This window comes from Crocodylus porosus, unplaced genomic scaffold (assembly GCF_001723895.1).
Source record: "Crocodylus porosus isolate Cpor-Errol unplaced genomic scaffold, CroPor_comp1, whole genome shotgun sequence".
Lineage (NCBI taxonomy): Eukaryota > Metazoa > Chordata > Crocodylia > Crocodylidae > Crocodylus > Crocodylus porosus.
This window is the reverse complement of record NW_017728886.1, coordinates 15,582,120-15,606,827: the sequence shown is the minus strand read 5'-3', so window position 1 is coordinate 15,606,827 and position 24,708 is coordinate 15,582,120. Positions and strand designations below refer to the sequence as shown.

The following is a 24,708-nucleotide window of genomic DNA, read 5'->3' as shown; positions in this document are numbered from 1 at the left end:
CCTTTGCCCCACTACATCCCACCATACACACACATTGACACCCCCCCACCACATACACCCACCATATACCCACACCCCACCCATCTACCCCCATACACCCTTACCCCATCACACCCTACACCCTAAGAACATTATTATGCAATCACCCCTATATACAGTACAGAAAAACTAATCATGACAAAAATATTTTTTGTAATAAAATTAAAATATGTTATAGTAATTTTAGTGTGTGATTTGGTTTTTTTTCTGGTTCCAAGATGGCAACCCCCTCCCCAAAGGAGTATTTCGGGGGGGGGGGTAAAGGGAGGGATGTCCAGCAGCAAAGGTCAGGGGTTAGGGGGTGGAACTTCAGGACCCAAGATGGTGACCAGGGGGTGGGGCACTTGTCAAGGGGCAGGGCTACTCATGTGGCCCTCAAAAGCTTACCAAACCTTAAGTGGCCCTCAATCTGAAAAAACTGCCTGACCCTGCTGTATCATCATCTTCATTTGTTGGAGGCCGGCCCTGCCACTGAAAACTGGAGCATGGAGCCCCACTGAAGATGTCCGTCTGTGGGTCTATTGGATATAAACTTGTCAACTATTTGAGGTGCAAAATCTTTCTTTAAGGTTTTATGCATCTTTTTTTAGTTTTATGAAAATGATGTTTCTCTTCCCATGATAAGAAGGGATGCAGAGAATATGTATTTGTTACACCTAAACCTCTGCTATCACTGGCAAGGAAACATTATTTTATCAAATCTGTTCCTGAGCTAAAATACATCATATGGTTTCAGACACATGGGCTGGTGGTGGGGAAGGAATGGGAAAGCTAAATGTCCTGAGACATGTCAACAAGAGTTTAAATTAAATTATTGTTTAAATGGAGGCCTTAAAATGTATTTCACAGCTGAAATGCTGCATTTTGTGTTCCTTTCAAAATGCTAATTCAATTTTCCCTACTTTAAGCTTTAAAAATGTAAAAAATGAAGTCCTCTAGTGAAATGACATGCCAAGGGCACCATTTGTTGCATAATTAAACGCTGTACAACAGGAATCTGTAATAGCATGGAAGAGAGATGAAGCATCAATTTATTATGTGACCTGATTAGAACTTAACAATTTTCAACCACACTTCAATGATTTTTTTTTTGGTCTGTAACAATCACATTTATTAAACTTGTTAAACTTTAATTAGGTTTAGTAAATGTTATTCTGAATCTGATCATCTGGCACTCAGGGTTTTCATAATTTTTAAAGAGTGTAGGAGAAGATGTTGCTTTTCGTATGCTACCAATTTTGAGATATTTCTTCCTCTTAAATGAATATCAACTAACTTTACTGATGGTGAAGGTTCCACAATGCAGTCTGCACAAGGTTTTAGAGTGAATACTAAAAGTTGTGTTCTTAATGGTAACTTTTAATATTTCTTTTTAAATGACCATAGAAAAATGAATTACTGAAAACATTTTGCATTAATTTCCACACTCAATAGAGTGCAAGTTTTTTTTTATATATAACAAACATTCACTTATTTGGCTGCTAATAATACTTAGTACTTCCAGTACATAACCACTTTTCATCTTCAAAGTACTATATACACATTAATCATAGGCTACTATGACCACCACTCATGACAGGACCCGATTACCTACTTCCTTTTCTGGTATCCATTTACAACTTGAGAGTTTCTCTGGGACTGCAGCAGCTCACACTAAGCTATTCCAGGTTGGCTGCTGAGTCCCATCAGGCCAAGGGCATGCTCAGCTTGTGAGAACAGTAGTGTTTTGCCTTCAGATGTGGGGCTACATCATTCAACCCATGGGGCTTCCTACAGGTTCAGAAAAATAGCAGTGGCAGCATGAATTGCCATGGCTTCCAAAGCTGTAGCAATTTATGCTGTCACTGCTCCCCACTACTAAATTTCAAGACACATGGGCTAGATGACATGGCCCCATGTGCCAGATAATGCCAATATGTGGGGTTGCTGCATGGCTGAATCCAGTGCGTGGGGCCAGTCTGGAGTATTGTTTCACACCCATAGACTAATCCTGCATGCTGACCCCACACTGGATCAGGCCTACCAATGGTATCTAGCCCGTGGATCAGCGCCATGCCACTTGTGGTCTGTGGGGCCAGAAAGCTGAACACCACTGTGTTACAGGAGCTATTACTCCCATATTCATGCATCAGTCAAGAGCCAGAAATGCCTGATACTGACTGCTGCTCACAAAGTAGAAACAATGCCCATTCTACTCTTCTTCCCATTGCTATATGCTGTGTGACATATTGCAAGTCCATCCTACAGCGTATTATCTTCCCTCTTCAACACTTGGTTATTGTGCTTCACACTATGTAGCTATTTCACTTCCTATTCTACTTTGGTACAACACAGCCATGCTACAGCTTGCACTGACTTTCACATTTGCCCATTCCACTTGCTTTCTAAAGTTTCTCCTTCAGGTCTACCTTGGATTTCAGATTCGCTTTCCACATCTTCTCTCAACATCTCAAAGATTGCTTTAATGTATGATTTGCATTTTTAGCTAAACAATCCTTCCTTCTCCTCCCACTCCCCCCACTTTTAGAAAGACAAGCAGCAGTTGGGAGCATTTCTCTTCCTTTTCTTTCTTCCTTCCTTCCTTCTAGAAGACACATGCCAATTGATGGATCTTCCTTCTTTGGTACATGGCCAATTTTAATTGCATCCTGTTCTATGCATCTTGGTCTCATACCTCGTGTTTCTAAGAGGTGTTCTTACAACCACCATTTGGAATGAATTTGTTATAAAGGTACCATGGGTGTAGCTGGTGATTCACTAAATAGGTATGTTTCAAATGACTGACAACATAATACTTCGCATTTCTGTAGCGCTTGAAAGCTACAAGCCCAGGCTGCTTGCAGAGGCAGCTGGGAGGCTGCAAGCCCTGCTGTAAGCAGCCCAGGCTCCACAGCAGACAGCGACTGCCCAGAACCCAAGCTGGCTGCAGCTGGGAGGATATAAACAGCTGCGCCAGGCTCCAGAACCCTGGTAGGGCTCCGTGGCAATGGCTCCACATGCAAACCCCAGCCCCCCGCCGCCATCCACCTGAGGGGCACGTGCAGCCATCGCCAACACAGAGCTGGTATTCCAGAGACCAGTAAAACTGTTTTCAGCCTGCTAGCCATCTACTACAGCTGCCCCAACACCCTTCCCCACTGTCTGCCCAAAGGCGTGTGCACATCTGCCCAGGTGGGTCTAAAGCCCAGTGCAGCTGTTTGCAGCCTCCTGGATGCCTGCCACAGCCTGCGTGGGCTGTGGGCAGTTGTAGTAGGTGGCTGGCAGGCTGCAAACAGCTGCACCGGGCTCCAGAGCCCCAGCAGCAAGTACACACATACCTTGGGGCACAGGGCAACACAACCCCAGCCCATTCCCCACCATCAGCCCAGAGGCGCACATACAGCTACCACCAGCAATGAGGAAAGGGCTCCTCGTGGCTCCCCGGGGTCTGCCCCTGACACACCAAGTTGAGGCGTAGGTCAGGGTTAGGGTGTTTTCGATACTCAGGCCAAAATTCTTTACCGATCCCTGGCCTAGATCATCAGGTGCCTAAACAAACTTATGTCTCTCTGAACCAGTTAGTCTCTAGAGAGCCACCCTGCCCTCCCTTCAGACTAACATGGCCAACTACCTCTCTCCACCCTTCTAGAAGGACTTGAACGCAAAGCTCTTAGCCAACACTGCTTAATTGGTCGCTGAGACTAGGCTAAATGGAAGCCCCCATATTTCCACCTGGCTACTACTCCTATTGCTCCAGCTGCAGCAGCAGCAGCCAGGGTCTCTGGGCTCCCCCTCCTTCCTCCAGCTTCTGCCCCCACCCCAGTGGGTAGGGCAAGCCAGCACAGCCCAGAGTGTAGCAGGGAGCCTGTAAGTAGAGTAGTGAGGTGAGGGTCAGTATGCCTGTACAGCTTGGTGCATCTCATCTCTCTGAACATCTCTGAAATTTGAAACTGAAATTTGCATAAGCCTTTCTCTCTAGTATTTACAAATGCCAGATACTTGCTTCATATTATAATTCTGGTCTACTTAGCAATTTAAAAAGCTGCTTGTTAGCACAATATCTGGATGAAAAAGGCAGTAGTTATGTATAATCTTATAAACAGATGAACGATATGCAAAAGAAAAGATAAGAACTTTTAATGCAATTCAGGAAATACTGATATATCTTAAATCTTCTTCTGCCAGCTTTTAAAGACATTAAAATGAAATTAGTCTGTTCCCTGAAACTGATGGCACTGCTGCTGTATGGAAGATAACAGAGAGGAGATCAAACAAAAGCAATGCTGCAAGCATCCTTCCGCAGAAAGAGCAAGCATTTAAAATTACGTGTCCTTCCTTCCTTCTGCAGTCCCAGAATCTAGCTACAAGGATTTTCCAGTAACAGTAAATGACTCTTTCATGATAAGATGTTAAACTGCATTATACTCCCTGCAAAGACTTAAGTAATAACTGTGGTTATAAACAGACTCCTTCCCTGGGTTATATTCTTCACTCCAAAATACATGAATGCCTGCATGTAAAAGCACCCCGTTGCTCTTGTGTTCAAACTGAGCACCATTCAAAGCAAATTTAGTCAGGCCTGTACCTTAAATCCCAGCAGAGGGGGTCGAGAGCAGCTTGTTACAAACTTGAGCAATTTACGTTTTTCTTCATCGGTGAAGCTTTCCACCACTCTCCAAAATATTTTGATTACAGCATGGTCTGCCGAGTAGCCACCTAGTAGAAGATTGGGATTGTAAAAGAAAAACAAACATTTTAAAGAAGTAGAAAGAAGTGTTTAATATCATGTGTTAGAGTCCTTCCTATCAGCTTTAACAGCTCAAAAAATGGAAAGCAATGTCTGTTGTTCCCATCTCTGGTGGGTGTCTTTTGACATAGTTACTTAATAGCTTTAGCTTTCCTGTCCCCAGTCCATATCTGTATTCTACATACTTTTCCCAATACTATTCCATGATGAACCTTTACAACAACAAAAAAATTAATAAAATTGACCTATCATTTTTGTTGATAGGTCCTTTCTTTTACCACTTCTTTTACTGTCCCACTAAGGTTTGTGGCACCCAGCAAGTTCAGTTTTAGTTCATCAATGCTCTGGTGCTACACTGCTCCTAAGTGGCCGGTGCTGTTGCAGGGAATATCTAGTTAAATGCCTGGTAATGAAAATGTTCCCAGGAGATGTTGCTGAAAATGGGTATTGACCTGTATCTGCAAATTTAATTCATGTGGTGTTTGTACACTTCTGCAGATCATTAATGTCAACGTCAGATAAAACCAAATCTAATATGAATCCCTGGAGTATTACACACAGCCCTTAGCTTCCCTTGTTTGTTGTTAACCACTGCTTCCCCTTCAACCAGTTAAACAAAAGTTATTGTTACATATATATGTACCATTGTTTATGTACCTTATCTTAACAGTAATGTGCATTTCCTCTAAAGAAAGTAAAAGAACATTTGGGAAGAAAGTGGAAACAATAAAATTCCTGTTAACTGCTATGGCTAGGATTTTCAGTGGCAGGTTTTTACGGAATTAGGATGTGCATTCATACAACTACAATTAAAGAAAGTTTCTCAGTAGGAAGATGGCAAGATTAGCTGTATTTTGTATTAGTGATGAAAGTGCATAGAACTGCCATGTTTTCTCACAGATACTATCTTTATAAAACAAGAATATTTCACTCCACAAAACTTATTCCTGCAACTTGATAGGCAAGGACCTCTCATGGTGCAGAATACTGAAGAAAACATTTCTTTATAAGTAAAATGGAGATTCAAAGTACTTTTCAGAAATTAAATTAATTTAGCAGCCTGCTGCTAATGTGTCAAAACATCCTTTCTGAGATGGGCATAAGATCCAGCAATTCATTAATTACACTGAGACAAATTTCTTTAGGTCTTTTTATAGCAGTAATTCCATAAGGAGGAGTTTTATAAAAAGGTAAGAGAGGAGGTGTAATAGGGATGGACAGCTATGTGAATGAAGGGAGAAAGTAACATGCACAAAACGGGTTTTCAAAGTATGTGTTTAAAGAGCCCAATTCTGTATCTATTTTTCAGAGCAAGGGTTGATGAAATGTTCTCTTCTCGACTCCTTTACACATAAATATTGATCTAGAGAGCTTTGCTACTGAGGTACACTATAGATCAATTTCTTACTTTAAAAGTAAGCTTTAGGCTAAATGAGGCAAGTTTTACATTAATAGCTTTATTCTTGAATCAATTATAATCCATTTATCCACCTGCAAAATACCTACCTGAATAGTTTGTGAAGGATTTTAGGTCATCCAGACTAATGGGAACCTGGGCACCAGAAATCAAAACCTGTGGGTAGAGGATATAACATGGTTATATTTTAGATAGAAATGAACAATTGTTGCAATTTTGAAATTGTTCAGCAAATGATTTCCCAATGCTTTTACCTGTATTTCCTGCTGGTCAAACATTCGAAGCCATTCAAGGTTAACAACATTGGCCAGTCCCTGTCGGAATGCTAGACAGTGCTGCCTAATCTGCTTGTTCAGTCTGTAGTCTGCTACAAGGTGGATGTATGCTATTCTGTTAGCACTGGTTACAGGGATATCCTTTCCACCTGGCTTCAGCTCAACCACCTATAAATATAAAAACATCTTCCATCATCCTGGCAAAGTCTAGTTCTCCAAGTTCTAACATAGCTGAAATTAACTGAAGCATACTGTTTTAACAGTTGTATCAGACAGAACACTACAGATCTCCCCCACCTTGGCCTCCAGAGGCCCAAGCATGTCTGCGTGTATCCAATTCCGTACTTCTGTGCCCAGCTTTCACAGTAAATTAACTGGGCCGAGAGATGACAAAGACTTCACTTCTAGGATGGGAATACATGTAAATACTAGCTTGAGAACTGCAAATCAGACGGAGTGTTGGCTGCATCTTGACCCTGTTTAAGTCAGTGGGAATTCAGTAGAGCCTCTTTTTTGGCATGGGGAGTAGCATCCCAAGTGTGGAGGTTATGAATCTCAAAGAGTTTATTCTCCAGGAGAATTAAAGGATCTCACTTTGGCTAGGTTCTTAACCTTGTGGTGCGGAGAAAACTGATGCTAGTGGATTCTCCAGTATGACATTACTATAAGGAAATCCCAAATACTGCTCATCAAAAATGAAAATAATTTACAAGACTGTAGGCCATCCACACTTCCTATTGAAGCAAATGGGCCTTACGTATGCTTTGTAGAGGTGCACTGATACATCAGTCCATGTTGCATCAGCACCAATAAAAGGAAAACTGACATTATTGGCAACTGGCTTTTTTGGCTGATGTGGCTGATAATGTCGCTAATAAGTGCCACATGCATGTGCAGCCACAGAATGCACACAACCAGCCCAGAAGCTTGGAGAGCAGCATCCAGCTGGTAAGTCTCTTGAGGGGAGCAAGAGAAGAGAAGGGAGTACAGGGCAGATTGAGGCCTCTGCAATGAGGGAAGGGAGTGGGGCTGGGGTGGAGCAGCGAGCAGTTTGTCTGGAGGAGTGCCGGGGAGATGGGGGGGACAGCTCCCACCACTGCATGCACCCATGGGGGAGCCATGGGGGGGCATGTGCCTCCTAGATCTGTGCACGGGGCAAGAGCAGCCTACCGCTGCAAGCTGAGGCTGGAGCAGTGCTAGACTCTTCCCAGAGGGGGAGCTGGGCCATGGCTGTGCTGGGACAGGGGGCTATCACCCTGTAGCCCACTGCCCCAGCACCACCAGCACTGCCCAACCTGAGCACACCTCCAGCCCAGTCTCCTAGCTGGGAAGTGCCTGGCACCACCCCTGGACTCAGCCTGCAGTGGAAGCCCACCCTTGCCCCACAAATAGATCTGGGAGGCATGTGTCCCCATGGCTCCCCTGGGGGCTGTGCCCCACACCCCCATGCTCCCCGACGAGCCGCTTCTGGCTCCATCCCCTACCCAGCCCCAGCCCCACTCCTTCCCTTACTGCAGGGGCCTTGATCTGTCCCTCCCACTCCTCTCCCCTCCCCCAGCAGACTTACCAGCCAGACGCTGCTCTCCAAACTGCTGGGCTTCATATCAGCAATCGGATTGGTATCAGCCAATATGGCTCATTAATAATTGGCCATTGGTTATTAGCCCAAAAAATCTTTATCTGTGCATCCCTAATGTTTGCATATTTAAAAATTAGGCCCATAATTTATTGTCATATTGAAATGGCTTTGTTTTTGCAATAAAAACATCTGCAAGTAAATAAGCTATCCAAATACCTTGGCATGCAGAACTTTGCTTTGTGAATGGTATATTGTACCATCAATAAGATATAAAATAGGGTACATATCCATGGATTTATTACAAATAAAATAGGAATAAGGTAAGGCCACTAATCTTTTAATGCTAACTTTCAGCACAGAAGGATAATTATATTGATCAACCCAACCAGAGGTTATCATTAGAGTTACAAAAGAGGTTAATATTTATGATTCTGAATCCTTTAGCAGTGTTGGATATCATACATATATTAGCATTTGGCATCAATAATAGATATTTTTAAGACATTACCCTAATCTATTAATTTTGGACTGGCACTAGTGGTTACAGTTTTGGACACAAAATTCCGAAGAGATAAATATGCATTATGAACAGCTTCCTTATGTAACATGTCAAGCATTTCTATTAACTACTCTAGCACTGCGCTGTTCTGGGTCTAAGTACAACATGTAGTGCTAACAAGATAATTTGCATCGCTGTTGCAGCATTAATATTTTTTTATTGATTCATAGATATAAAGGGCAGAAAGAACCATTAAGAGATGCTAGTCCGACCTTCTGGATAACAAAGACCCCGGAATTCTATTCAGTGATTCCTGCATGTAGTTCCATAAATCTGTGATTGAATTAAAGCATATATTTGAGAAAGGCAGCTTATCTTGGTAGAAAGACTCCAAGTGATGGAGTATTTACCACATTCCTTGATAGTTAGTGCCAATGCTTAATTATCTTAATAATTAAAAACACCTCCTATTTCCAATTTTAATTTTGCTTAATTCAGCTGCAAGCCATTGGATTTTATTATGGCTTTGTCTACACAACTAAAGAGATCACTGGTATTGGATACCTTCCCTCTCTGTAGATGATTCTGACTTGTGATCAAGTCACTTCTTGTCTCATAAATACTAAGCTACCTGAACCCTTTTAGTCTCAAGTGACTTTTGTATAGGACTATAAAGGACCCCCCGCCAAGTCACTCAGTTGACTCTGCTGCTACTGCAGGCAACCACATCATGTAATCCTGTTCATAAACCTAGAACTGCCTTAAAACTGTTCAGTTTTTAATTGCCCCCACTACTCCTAATGGGAGGCTGTTCCAGCACCTCATTCCTCTAATGGATAGAAACCTTATTTTACTATCCAGCCTAATTTTTATTTATGGACAGTTTATACCCATTTGTTCCTGTGCCAACATTGTCCTTTAAATAGCCATTTTTCCTCCCTGATACTTACCCCAATTATGTATTTATAAAGTGCAATCTTATCCCCTCACATATTTGCTATACACAAAGCTTTACCTTTTTATCTCCTTTTATAACAGAGCTCTCTTCATTTCCATCATCATCCTACCAGCTACTCTGTACTTGTTATACTCTGAATTCACCTCTCCTGAACATGGGTGACCAGACCTAGACACAGAACTTCCTTGTACAATGGCATTACGATTTTCTTAATTCTCCTATAAATACCTCCTCCTTATATATTTGCCTTTTCACAGCCATGGATAGTATAGTTACCTGATAACTGGCTAACGCAACTAGGCCTTTTACCTCCTCTGTACGGTGTCCAACTTTAAAATATATATATATTTTTTAATGTGGCCACTAGAATTAGACACAAGTATAATGCTGAACTCATTAAATGAGGAATAAATACTACTTCAGCCTATCCTCAACTCTAAAGTCCACTGTTTAATACAGAAGCAATCAACCTATGGTTTTCAGATCAAATCCAGCTCACGGAACCACTGGATCTGGCTCTCAGATTTGGGGCTTTGACATACAGGCATTCTCCCCCATGCCATAACAGAGACAAGCAGCAGTGGAGACCAGGTCCTAGCACCTGCCTACCCACCAGTGATTCAGGGTGGGTCATTCTAGCCCGCAGCCAGAAAAGGTTGCCTACTCCTGTTTTAATATATTTAAGTGCTAAGTTAGCCCTATTTGCTATGGCAATTCTAACAAAGCCTATGGTTGGTAACCTAGAACAGGCTTAGAATAATTGCTTTCCAAATACCATCCCAGATAGAGGTGCACTGATGCATCGCTCCCATATCGGATGGCACTGATATAGGGAAAAACCAAAGCATCAGAAATTGGCTTTTTTTGCCTGATGTGGCCGATAACGTGGCCAATAAATGCCCTATGCACGTGCGCTGCCACAACATGCACACGGCCAGGGGTGCAGCCCGGCGGCATGGAGACCAGTATAAGGCTGGTAAGTCTGGTGTGGTGGAAGGGGTACAGATTGAGGTCTCTGTGGTGAGGAGGGAGTGGGGCTGGGACAGAGCTGTGGCTCATCAAGGGGGACATGGGGGGTGGCTTCCATCCTGCATGCACCCCAGGAGGGCATGGGGGGGTACACCTCTGCCCCAGATTTACACATGGGGCAGGACAGGGTGGCTTGCAGCTGTGGGCTGGGGGAGCCAGGGTGGCTTGCAGCTGTGGGCTGGGGGAGTGAGCGGGGGAGGGAGCTGGGCCAGGCTGCACTTGGGGCGGGCAGCACTGGGGAAGGGCTACAGGGGAGGTGGAGGGGGTATAGAGAATTTTAGGGTGGCTGCAACCCTGCCCCATAGCCCCCTCCCAGCACCCACATCGCCTGCCCTGAGGGCAGCCTGGCCCTGGACAGGCAGCACCTACTCCAGCTAAACTCCCTCCCTCACCGCGGGGGCCTCGATCTGCCCTCCCCATGTTCCTTCCCTCCTCTCACCCCTTCCAACACCCCAGATTTACAAGCCCAATGCTGGTCTCCAAGCTGCATATTGGAATTGAATCGATATCAGCTGATGCTGCTCCTTAAACATCAGCCATTGGTATTGGCCCAAATAATCTCTATCGGTGCACCCCTAATCCCAGATCCTTAAAAATATGGCCCAGATTGCATCCTGCCATATTAATGCATGTTTGATTGTACCCAGCTTATCTAGTTTCTTCTAAAAACCACAGAGATCACACTGACATTTTAGATTCCACAAAGAATACACAGAATACAATTCTATTCCTGTATTATATTTTCTATTAGTTCTCTGACTTAATCTTTGCTAAACAAGACAACTAAGCACTTGCACACTTGACAAGTCAAGTCATTTGAGCTGAAGTGCTCTCAAAGACAGTACAGAGGAACTGTTGTCAGGGTTTCTTTGTGCAGGCACCTTGATTTTGAAAGTCATCCCTATACTAGGTCCACCACAGCCCAGATTTATCAACTTTCCAGAATGGCCATAAAGCCCATCTTTTTCCTTCTCTATGTTAAGGCTGTTGAAGAGGATCAAGTCCTATGTGCTTCATGGGCAGCTCTTTTCTCTAGGTTTCCAAGGTAATTGTAACTTATGAGAGAGATGCCCTATGCCACTGGTTCCCAAACTTGGGGTGCAACCCAAAACAGAGTCATGGGGGGTCCTCAATAGGGTCGTGAAGGGCCTGCACACACAGACACGCACATGGCCTAGGAGTGGCAGGCAGGTGGGAGGGCACGGTGGGGCTGCTACACACAAAGGGGGTGATGGCAGATCTCCTGCCCCCGGGCTGCCACTGCACTTTACTTCCAGCAGCCCCCACAGTGCCAGGTTGGAAAGTCCTGTTGGTGGCCAATTTAGGGTCGCAGAAAAAAAACTGGGAACCACTGCTCTATGCTACATCTGGCTACACAGAGACAGTTTAAAACTGAAATACATTAAAAAGCAAGATTCTGGTTTTACAAATTTTCTTGTTCTTATGCATTCCTTATCTATGCTATGGAAGCCTAAAAATATTGTGAACAAGTGGCAGAAACAAGTAACGTTTAAGGCTGGCAATAAAATTTTCATGAATTTACATGCAGTGAAAACACTGCAGATCTTTCCTTCAGTTTTAAATATTATGGGTGTCTATCAGATATGCCCATTAGAAGTAACAGGACAAACTGATAAACCTTTTAGACATGTTACTCTTGCCTTTTCTCTCTCAAGCTTTTGCCACTAGGTGGGGCAAGATAACAGTATAGGTTCTTTCAGTATGCCTGAGGTCACAGTAACAAGCTCTTCAAAAAGGTACTTCAAGAATCATATTTTATTTTCATTTTGATAATCTCCCTTGCTTACCTCTGCCATTCCTTCACCCATTTTGCCCCTTCCCTACCCATTGTTTTCTTAATTTCCACCTATTTACATCCTCACTGACATCCTGTCTCACTTTTAGCTTCTTCCATTCCTTGGAAAAATCAGAACAGCATAGACTCTCTCCATGCCTGAAATAACTTTGTTCCAACTACTCAGTTGGTCTAATAAAAGATACCACATCTACTCAAAGAACCTTGCCTTCCATTTTCAGTTTGAGTATCTCCACAAAAAAATTTTTTTTTAAATCACACCTTCCATTGTTTTTCTCTAGGTACCTTGAGTTAACAAAATAATACAGGCGGAAGATAGGACAGAGTGGCATCTTAAAGACTAATTCAGAGAGGTCTGATCTTTCATAGACTTCAGCTTATTTTATAGATAAAAAAGGAAGCTGTTGCCTATAACAGCTTATGCCTCTTTGAATTAGTCCAGGGAGGTCAAACATATGGCAGGGGCAAGAAGCCAGGGAGGCAGGGCCACAGCAGTGCAGCCTGTGGGCCAGCCCCAGCCCCCAGAATCACTCTATCCAGCCCACTGGATTACCAGTGTGGACAGGGGGAGTGGATTGCCACAGAATCCAGGGTCCCAGTGGACATGGCAATCAGTGGCAGGAAAGAGAGTGAGGGCTGACACTGCTACGGTCACTCTCCAGCCCCTTCACCCATTGCCCTGCCTCCCAGTCCTCTGACTACCACCATGTATCTCATGCTGGAGCTCAAACTACAACCCATGGCAGGGAGCACACAGCAGTAGCAGCTCCAGCACAGGGCACGTAGTGGTGACAGATTCAGTTCCTGCATGCAGCACGTAGGGGCAGAAGCCCTGGCTTTGGCCTGCAGCATGTGGTGGGGACTGGAGCTGCCGCCATGTGCTCTGGGTTGGAGCCAGAGTTGCCACCACCACTACATGCTCGATGCCAGAGCTAGAGCTGCCACCACTGCCATATATATGTTCCAGAACCTGCTGCCACAGTTTCCTAGTGCCCCAGGCTGGATGTAACCCCATATTTTCTTATGAAATATTGAACAAGAAAGAATGATGTTAGGCATTTATTTGACTGAAAAGTTAGATACCCTTCAAACTATCATTTACATGTATGTACTTTGTTAACAGCAGTCCTTCCCTTGCCTGTAAATTCAGACTTCTTGGTTAGTGGGGTCTTTCACTGAGGAAAGAGAGATGGCTTTTTAAATTCACCTTTAGAATGCAAAACTTCTCCTCTTATGAAGATAACTATTTATGCATTTAAATTACCTATTCAAGATTTTAAAAAAATCTAAAGTGGAGAATTATTTCCTTGTTCTTGCAGTTGGCAGCAGACTAGCTCATGTCAGCATAATCCAATACAGTAATGATATGTATCCAAGAAAGGAATGTCCACATGTGTTAGAAATAATATGGGAATATTTTACAGATTTTTTTTCAAAATAAAATCAGAGAAACTCTCAGAAAAATCATTAAAATGGTTCACTGGTGCAAAGAGACAAACCTAAAATATCTGGGTTATTACCCTGATGCTGCACACCAGTCCAGACCCTTGGGAAGACAAATGCAGTTAGTCTGAAACATTGCTGTCCTCAGCAGTACTCAAATTACAATGTCTGAAGAACTGTATAGCTAATTTTGCAAATATGTATAGAAACTTTTACAATTTTTCTGTTATGTGGCTACAGACCACAGAGAATAATTTGTACCTTTTTGACCGCTTTCTTTCTGAGATGCAGCTTCAAGACCAACATGGTACACTAGAAAGCAAAGACTATGCTTATGGTTTATGACTGCACAGGACTCTCAGTTTCTTATGTGCCAGCCCAGCAGATAAAGTCAATATATGCAGCTTCATAGAAGGAACGCATAATAGAAGGGAACTTCCCTAGCTGAATCCTCTTCCTATGAAACTTTTCACTAGCTGCCATTTGTCTAGCTGAACCAGCCACAGAAAAATCAGGCCAGTGTCATTACAGCAAAGAATTTCTTATTAGGAGATACTACTACTTTCCACAACATGTTAGGCTTTATGTCATGGCATTCTATTATCCTAATTAATCTCCCAAAGTGCGAATTGCTAAGCACCCTTTCAGCTTCCCAGGACTTCACCTTGACTTTAAATAAATGGAAACTGGAAGAATGCAGAACCGTTCAGAGTCCTTCAGGCTTCAGACTGCAGGATTGGACCCAATTGTGTTGATGACAGAATTTCCACCCTCTATTGCTGACAGCAGTGACTGAATACTTACAGAATGTGTCTTTCACTGCAGATAATGCCTTTGTGCCACAAATGCTGGATGGGCACTGTTATGGAGACGGCTATTTACAGAGGTAGATTTATGATGCATTTATCGTGCACTAATTTATTAGCCACTAAAGTGGTTGTTTAGCTGAAAACGAGAGATAATGTACACTCAACATATAGTGTTAATTTAAGTACTCAGCTCTTTTCCTGACAAAGTAAATTAGCCTTACCTGAATACAATTAATTAGTGCTCAGTGCTTAAGTTCTGGTGGTTGCATATACGACAAAGTATTTATCTATAGGAGGTTTAAGAGGCCAAGGTAAAAAAAATAAATAAAAAAGCAACACATGGATCCACAAATGTAGTAGCTTAAAAACCCCCCAACCAATTAGTGCTGCTGAATTAAACTAAAATCCAGAGGGTCCCATTAAGTTAGTGGTTCAAGGCTATATCATCCCTTATGTATAAACAAGGTAATACAGAATAAAGACACTCAATTATACAGACGGGTTTTCATTTATTTACTCCAAAGTGCACTCTTATGCTCCACCTTCCTTTTAAAGTTATGCTTGACTATTAATAATCAATAACCTTGTTACCATTAACCCTACCTCCTCAGCGGAGGATTCTGACAAAGGAATTAGACTTCCTGGAAGGAATGCACTAAATATATTGTGCATTACTTGGGGCTGGCAAGAGCATATCTACCTAGCAGGTTCCCACTCCCATGTATTTATTACCATCTCTGCCCTGGTCATTGCTCTATGTTTTCCACTGGAAGTTGACTTTGAGAATAGACGGTTTAGTTATGTTATAGTCTTGAGATTAGACAGCCTCTAGGAAACAAGTGTTTTTTGAGTGGGGATTGAATTGCTTTCTTTCTTGGTACTGGTGTTTCAGCAATGAAACTCACCTATCCAGAGGATTTAAATGGGGGATTTGTGGGTACAAACAACAAATGATTTTTATAAACGCCCAGAGATACTGTAGAAGTGGTTCCCTTGTATACCTCACAATCTTTAAAATCATATATCCATGGGGTGACAGAAACCAATTCAGTAATGAAATACAGTTCTTTTTAAAGCACTTTATAATATCACCAACATCAAAAAAAAAAGAAAATGCATTTTCTCATTATTTTCGTATTTGTGGATGCTATTCTATAGAAACGCATAACTCACAAGTCTCAGTACAGAAAAAAATGGAAACAAATGGGACAATTGCTTATACTTGACATGAACCATTAGGCAACTAGTCACCTTTTATGAACCCCAAATTTGAGCACATTATTTTCAAATTTTAAGAGCAGGCAAATTCACAGACCCCACAAAATGATGGGAAATGGATGATGGAACAGCATAAAACCTAAGTTCCAAGAGCAGCTATTCAGGGGCTCAATACCTCTGCTGCATCAGCCAGACTGACAATCAGCTGCCTCAGCCCTCCCAGGCCTTCTCTTTCTAGCCTGGGAATTAAAAAGGACCCAGGGATCTACCTGGCCACTTTGGCAAAAGATTATGTGGTTTGCAGCTTGGGGCAAAGGATCACAAGCTCTTTCTTTTGACACTTGCTTAGAGAAGAGGCACTAACCACTTATTGGACACTGAAAGGGATGCAGCTACAAATTCACAACACTGTGAAAACTGCTAGTATGGACATACTGCAAGTAAAAATAATAATAAAAATACTTAATTCTTTGACAGCATTTTTATCAATAAACTTCAAAGTGCTTTAGAAAGCAACTCATTTGCTTAAGCCTGAGAGGCTGCCAGTAGAATTAATGGATGTATTGATATTGGACCTGCAACGGGAAACTCTGCATCAGAGGGAATTAACTAAGTGTAACCAGTGCTGCATTGTATACTTAAAGCTGCAGATTGACAGCACTTGTACTTCTGCTGTTGTTCACAGCTTTTCTAGAGCCTGAAGAGAACCTTGGAGCAGGGGGAAGAGTCACTGAGTACCTGGAGATCACCCACCCTATCCTGCCACTGACCCTGCAGCAGAGGTGATAGACTGGGGTTGGGGGTAGTGAATCAACTACATCCCTGCACCGCAGGTACCCTGGCCTTACCAGCTTCAGCGTGGTAAGTTTGCCCATGTGGCTGCAGCACTGGGGCCAGAGGCCTCCACCCAGCCCCAGGAGGGGAGGCACACTCCAGCCCCTGCTGGAGGAGCTGATGAGGTCTGAAAGGGTAGGACCCAAGCTACTGGCTATTGTAATGCCCCAAGCTGGTGGGTCAGAGAGCAAATGTGGCCAAAGGACAGGAGCACAATTCAGAAATATCTCGACAGATTGGAAAGCTGAGCCAGAGCAAACATGCAAAGTACTACACCTCAGGAAGAATAATCACAAACATAACTACAGAACGTGAGACACCCGGCTGGATAGCAGCACTACAGAAAAGGATCTAGAAGTCTTGGTGGATCACGGACTTAATAAAGTCTGCAGCGAGATACAGCCGCACAAGAGGCAAACACAGTTTTAGTCTGCATCAATAACAACCATCAGGTACAAGACACAGGAGGTGATAGCGACTCTCTACTCAGCACCAGTAAGGCCTCAATTAGAGTAGCAGGTGCAGTTTTGGGCTCCACATTTTAAAAAGGATCCGGAGAAGTTAAGAGATGGTCCAGACAGGAGATAAACATGTTAAAAGGTCTGGAAGGCAAGTCACATGAGGAGAGATTGAAGGAAATAGGAATGTTCAGCTTGTAGAAAAGGCAATTAAGAGGGGATATGATAGACTTCACATATTAGAAAGATGAGAACAAATGACGTATCTCTCTAGTTGCAGAGAACAGAACACAGGCTGGTGGTTTGAAGCTGCAGCAAAGTAGCATTAAACTGGATATCAGAAACAACTTCCTCACTGCTAGAACAGTAAGGCAGTGGAACAGACTATCTAGGGAAGTTGAGGAATCTCCATCACTGGAGGTGTTCAAGAAAGAGGTTGGATAGGCATCAGTCAGGGATGATCTAAGAGTAGCTATGCATATGCTCTAGTATGGGTAATTTCCCATACTTCTGGGCTTTGCCAATCGCTACCTGGAGCCAGGAAGATTTTTTTTCCCCCCTTCCTGTTGCTACAGGTGTTGGGGAGGGGTGTCTTCCTCAGCAGCACTGGACATTGGCTGCAGCCAATACTGGGGATTGTGACTGGGCCATACCAATGCTCCTACTGAAACAAAACCCCAGAGGTCTTGCCCCTCTGCCCAGGGTCAGACTGATCATCACACTGGGGTCAGGAAGGGATTTTACCTTATAGTCAGACTGGTATGAACTGGAACAGGGGCAACGTGTATGGGGTGCATGTGCACCCCCTGAGTGTGGCAGCGCATGCCCTACCAAAAAGCCTCCGTTGACACTTGGCAACGCCTGCAGGCGGTCACTGCTCACCACCCCACTGCTGACACTGCCAGTGGTGTCTACGTGTGGTCTGTGATCACTACTGGCTACCAGCGGCCTGTGGGCGGTTGCCACGCCATGGTTGACATTTGCCACCCCCGCTGCCAGCAGCATCTGCGGGAGCTCCACGCTTACTGTGGGGGGCAGGTTGCCTTCCTCTGTAGCAGGGGCTGTGGCCTTTTCTTTGGATCTTTAAAGAGTATTTTAACAACTCCTGCAAGAGCAAGACACTGGCCACCATTGTCTCCCTGCTTTACCTGGGTGCTTTGCTTTGTGGCTCTTTGGCAGGATTGCCTGTATAATTTTAGTAACAGATTACACAAGGATTTATCTCAGGCGGTTCAGATACAAATGGTCCTGCCTCAGGCAAGGGACTGAACTAGATAACCCCTGGAGGTCCCTTCCAGCCCTACTTTTCTGTAGTTAAGACAATCTAAATATAAGATCTGCATGCAACTGAACTAAATTAGCTTGATTGGCCACTTTTCTGCTCATTCTAACCCTACAAACCTGTGCACAGTTTAGCACTTAGGTCCATTTAACCCTAGTTAGATTTGATCTAAATGTAACATCTGTACATGCCCTCAACCAGGCAACAGGCTGATAAAAATATAGAACCTGGCATGATCACTGTGATCTCTGGGCCCAGAAACTGCAGAGGAAGATGTCTTGTAGGGACACTGTCCATGTACAGTGTAGTCCCCCTTACTGGTCTGAAAATATTTCTGAGCCATTTGTGTACAACCAGGAAAAAAAAGTGGCAAAAATGTTTGAGACCTGGAACAAAAGAGATCAATGCAGTAAGTCTGAAAACAGAAACAGACTACTGAGGGGCAAGAAAGAAGAAAAGAGAAACAGAAAAAGAATAAAAGATGTGAAAAGGAAAAAAGCAAGGAGAGAATGAAGATAGTAGAAGCAAATACATACATATCTAGATTTAAAAAATGGAAGCCTGGAAGGGAAAGAAGAACAATATGGTTTTATATATTTGTAATGCCAATAAAAATATGGTTGGCAATTTAGAATGAAATAACTTACAAATGACTGAAAATATTATAAGCAAACAGCAACAAGGAGGACACCATTTTTACTTCTCTAAACAGAAGAGGACATAACAGCATACTCCAGCAAGCAAGTTTACCTGTACTAGCATGTCTTAGGTACATTTTTTAAAGTGTTGGTAAAGTCATTCTCTATTAAGGCCCCTGGTTCCTAGAAAATGCTGGGAGGTTTTGAGTAGTTCCCAAAATCTGTGAAAGGCAGCAATAAGGAACAGCACTTCCATAAACACACAGAGGATAGTTATAACATATCCTCTCATCTCTATCTGTGACATACGCACCCAAAAATTACTGAAAAATAGTATAGACAAGCCCATAAAATATAACTTCTGTCCTGAACACTAGATTTCTACTCGACACGCTATACCCTAATAACATACTGTACTAGTGAATGTGTGCACATGTACAATTGACATCTGCCTGATCTAGTGCAGAGAAAACCCCTGCTTTAAATTTCCAAATCTGGTAGTCTGAACTGCCCATGACTACATCCAATTTTCTAGAAGTGCCAGACACCCACCACTCCCACTGACTTCCATTAATAGTTCAGCAACTCTGAAAAAGCAGGCCACTTATTCAGGTGCCCAAATATTTCATTTCTAACCTTATTCAGGTCAGAAAATGTTGGCCCCTACCACTGCTCAAAGAAATGCATTTAGCTCACACTAGCGTCATGGTGTTAAAGCTAATAGGCCCAGCTTCTCCCCTTGGCTCCTGCAGAGAGGCATATTAACTATAATTGTGATACCAAGAACTACAGATACCTTAGGATCATGTCACTTTTAAGGGTATTTTCAAATAAAAAGAACAAAACTATTGTAAAATTCATATTTCGTCCTGTCTACAGAAAGCTTTCAAAGGTGTTTTTGTCAACATGTAAATTATGCAAATTATGTTCCAGATCATATAATTGGAAAAGAAAAGGGTTAAATAACAACGCTTCTGAAGCACTTCCACTACTATACAAATATTGTTCAATAAACAAATAAGGACATTGAGGATTGGCTGGGTACCGCAGCCATTCTTCACATAAGTTTACTGCTAGAATTATCACACTTGTTCATTCTTGTCAGCACTGCTTTTTTGTTAATACAAAAAAATATTACTGATAAGTTAAAAACAGTAAGTTAACTTATCGTTGCCAAATACTGAAAGTTACAAGGAGCACTAGGTACACATGCATCTTACTGCGTTTACATCCAAATTTGACTGTAGTAGGGAAATTAACGATCAGCTCTTCTTACCTGTGCCTCCCCGAGGTCATTATTCACCACAGTAAAATTTAGGCCAAGTTCTTCCACATCCCCTTCATAGCTCTTGAGGAAAAGCAAGTTTTTGTACATTTCGGGGTCTAATGAAGCTAAGTGATGAATATCCACATCTGCACTTGTGCCCAGCAACTTTGAGAGGAAAAAACTAGCAAATGGCAGCTCCACCAGCATATTTTCATACAGAGCCTAAAATTAAAAACAATTAAAGCCGCGTTAGCTTTCCTGATGAGGACTGTTCACACCTGTAGAATATGTACCATGTGTTTTTTCTATTTCTGTAATTTGCCTTTAAGTGTACCTGAATAGAAGCTCTTTGTGTGATGATATTCCACACACCCTATCAACCTAAATATTCAACTGCAACCTGAAAATTGAATAAACCTACTGAAACATCACGCTTCAAAAGTTTATCAGAAGATTTGTAAACCTCATCACATTTTCATATTCTCCCTTCAAACATATATCACAATATTAACATACTATGCCAGAGAAGTTTAAAAGATCAAACATACCATAGGCAGAATATCTTAAATATCCCCCATTATCCATTTATAAGAAAAATGGGGCTTATCAAAGCCAATATATATCCTCCTCCAGAATGTGTTCAAATTAGATTAACGGTATCATTTGCTCCACACTATTAATCAAATCACCCAGGTGCCAATAAGCAAATTCCAGATTTCTAGTCTTATCATTTAATTTGTCAGTTGTTTTATGAGTATATATGTCACTTCATTCTGAAAAGTAGCTTTGTGAAAATGTATCTTATACTAAATCAAACTACAATACGTCTCCTGTCCACATATGAAATCAATGCTGAATATTTTTGCAAACAAAGTAAGTTACTTTTTTCTCCTGGTAAACAAGAAGAATCAACATAGCTAAAAAAGTGACAGAAGAGGAAGACAACTGGATTCCACTTCTATTGTGCATCAAAAGGATTTTCTCATGTCCAGTTACAGGGCCTACAAGTTACACCTATGCCTTGAAATGAAGTCACTGGTGTGGTCACAGGCATAGTATGTAGTCAGTGGCATGCCACTGACTACATACAATATTGATGCATGGAACTGCATGAGAATAAAATTTGTAGACTGCAGTTCTGCTGGAAAAATATTTTACTGTAAAGTGCCTGATCTAGAACTTTTGGAAACCACATGGATCTCTACCAATCCCATTTTTAATAAGTAAACTGTATTACCAACATTTCAAGTGTGAGGCCTGTGGCATTTTTGCACGTTCCTAACATATATCATAAAGTTCTTCCAGTTGGTCAGAAAAAACACATCATGAGGGCTGTCTCCAATGAGAAGGGGAGAAAGAGAGAGGGGAAAGATATTTTGAAAATATATGGGTGATAAGAAGGCACAGCATCCAAACTTTTTCATAAAAATACATGAACACTGAGAGGGGTCCTGAATGTAACAGACAATTTTTCATCTGCAGTCTAGCAATCACATCCCCCATAGTACCACGCACCAAAACACAGTAAACAGACCAGACAAAAAACAGCATCAATAAACATAATATGACTGTTTGCTCTTTTTTAATGTGGGAAAGCTTGTGCAGATATGTGTTACTCGATTCCTCTATAACTTGCTGCATTGTTTTAAAAAAGCAAATGTAAACAAGAAAAACAACAAAGAACATGAATCACCAAGTGAGTTCCTAAAAAAAAAGTTGAAGAAGAACATACATAAACTGTTTAAACTTTTGAAGGAACATTTCTATAAGGTGTAGTTTGGACCTAGCATTACAAACATAGGAATAGTGAGTTCAAAGCCAAAGGGTGCATTATATTTACAGCTATATGATTTATCCAAGGTGTGGAAGTCAAACCTCTCATTTGTGTAGCTGACTTCAAAAGTAAACTAGAAGTGTAAATCATTAATTTGAAACGTATAAGGTCACTGTTTGCCATTCCTGCATTAGTAACAATAAAACCATTGTAATTCTTTAAATATATCAGACCTACCTGAATGTAAAATGGAATTCCATCTATGACTCATAAAATGTAAATGCAGAAGTATATTTTTTTATACAAGGCAGGTTTAAACCTTTAGAGCATTTAATATACAAGGACTAATAAATGATAGCACTAAAAACTATGATTGCATCAGCTAAATGGATTATAAATTAAATTTCCATAATGTATGCAACTGAAATACAAATGTAGACATAAATCAAGGTATTTTCTAAATACAGGTTAATTACACAAATTCAAAAACTGTCTATTTTTATGCAAAATAATCCACTTAGCATTTTTCATATTGGTCTTAATTCTTAGCCACTTGCAACACTTGCTCCTAGAAGCCTATCAATAACTCCATGTCAAGAAAAAATAGCAATAGGTATATTGAAGAAACTTGTATGTTATTTTTCAAGTGTCTGTCTTGTATGAGTGTTTATTGCTAGAAATTGTGCCAAAATGATTTGAAATAAAAAGGATTAATTATGGTAGAAGCCTTTTAATATAAGTAAGTGCAGCAGCAATGCAATTAATGCAAATTGTGACGCTATCATGAGAATAAATGTGAACAACATCACAGACCATTTCTGTTGGCTGCCAAATAACTTCAGTAATTTACTACATTAAGAATCAATAAAAAAAATAATGCTTTTCAAATGCATCACTATCAATCTTTAGGTAGTTCCAAAGTGAACATTTATAACTTAATCTAAAAACTATATAAAGCATTTTGAAGCCACCTTGCTTGTACAGCTAGATACTCACTTTAATTATCACTACTTATCTTAGCCAAGCATTTCCAAATATAAAAAAAGTATTTTTGGAAATAGCCTAAGATAAACTGATGATATCATAATTAGTATGAAAGCCAAGTTGCTGTAATGAATGTTCTCCTAATTAAGTTTTTTAAGAAAAGCACTAGAATGCTGATAAAAATTTGCAATTAACTACACTTTGCTCAAAAATCTCAATTACAGTATTACCTCCCCCTTGGGATGAGATCTGTTGTAACCACTTTTCTGCCTGACTACAACTCTAAGCTCCCTCTGGACATTCCCTGGGGCATACAGCCCTAATGTAAATAATTGATTGCGCCTGGCAGTTAAGTGTAATCTCTCTTGCTCCTATTATGAGAGGCCTGGACTACATCCGGTGAGCCCTTATTGTTCGTGACTTTGGGAATCCATGGGAAGATGGCACTAGTAGCCTAGTATCACATACCCTGCCTTCTGATATCAACAGGTCCTTTAACTGATTTTCTTGCATAAGCTAATTTGCATTTATCTTGTAGATGTAAAGGCTGCAACACAGTGATTACAAAAAAAAAAAAAGGGGTGGGGGATTGGATATGGGACAGGAAGGAAGGCTGTGGAAAGGGGCGGGCTGTCATGGTGACCAAACAGCCAATTAGGACTCTCTTCCTGTCTAATCCCTGTCAGGTCAGGGTGTGGCAGTCAGCAACGTAGTTACCTGCTGCTGATTGGCCAAGGAACCCTGGCGGTCCTGCTGCTTGCTGCTGACCAGCAGGGAGCAAAAAAGGTGCCATGTTTAAAACCACAGTTTTTGCTTCCCTGACAATCAGGAGCAAGCCACAAGTGGGGCCCCTCCACCAATCAGCAATGGGGGGGTGCGGGGAATCCTGCAAGATTAAAGGAGCTGCAGCACAGCCCACATCTGCCATTAATTTAGTAGGGCCCAGGTTAGAAGATTAATTGTTTATTCTCCTTCAGTCTTTTGTAATCTAAAATCACTTTTAAAAACCCACCGAAATGATCAACTGAAACGCATCTTGGGTTGGAAGGCTCATCCAAGTGCCATCCCCAAGAAGGCAGCCAATGTTTCAAAGGCAAATAAAGGAAATGAATGAGCTTGAATTTGCTCATTTCCTTTATCGATCCTTTAACCCTTTCTGGACTAGTCATTTTCGAGCAGCTACCATTAAATAATACTTAGCACTTTCAGAGGGTAATTTATCTTGGAAGCTGTAGAATCATTAACAAAAGCAAAAAACCATTAGCACTTTCTACCTTATTTATTTTTTGGTAAGATTTCCAAGAGTGACTTATGAACAGGATGAAATACTCTTTAACTTTCTGGCCTCATGAAAAAAATATCTAATTAAAAAATGCATTAAAATGATGCTTACCCACATTTTCTTATGAGTACTAGTACTTATTCCTTTTAAAACGATAAAAAATATTTCTCAGGGACATGCCCATGAAGTGAGCAAAAAAAGAGAGTCACTGCTTATAATGCAAACATGGAAAATGTGAAAACAATAGCTGTGTAATAAGCACATTATTTTGGCTACTGTAAGACAGAACTCCTAAAACTGTCTCAATAAACCTAAAGTGTGATGTTATTTCAGGACAGTCAGGCCCATTCATGTCATCTTACTCAAGGAAATACGAGTTAA

General features: G+C 41.6%; 1 protein-coding gene across 2 annotated transcripts in view; it reads right to left on the bottom strand.

Moving 5' to 3' along the window:
- The window catches only part of UBE3C (ubiquitin protein ligase E3C), a 107,550-nt gene that overhangs the window by 2,796 nt on the left and 80,046 nt on the right, over positions 1–24,708 (bottom strand). Inside the window, exons 19-22 of one of the 2 annotated variants that reach the window (XM_019530583.1) lie at positions 20,297–20,509; positions 6,437–6,625; positions 6,272–6,338; positions 4,604–4,734 (exon numbers count right to left, since the gene is read on the bottom strand). In XM_019530583.1, the coding sequence (XP_019386128.1) occupies positions 4,604–4,734; positions 6,272–6,338; positions 6,437–6,625; positions 20,297–20,509 (600 nt within the window). Of the gene's footprint in view, positions 1–4,603; positions 4,735–6,271; positions 6,339–6,436; positions 6,626–20,296; positions 20,510–24,708 lie in introns of those variants that run through there. The other variant, XR_002100141.1, reaches the window with a different exon arrangement.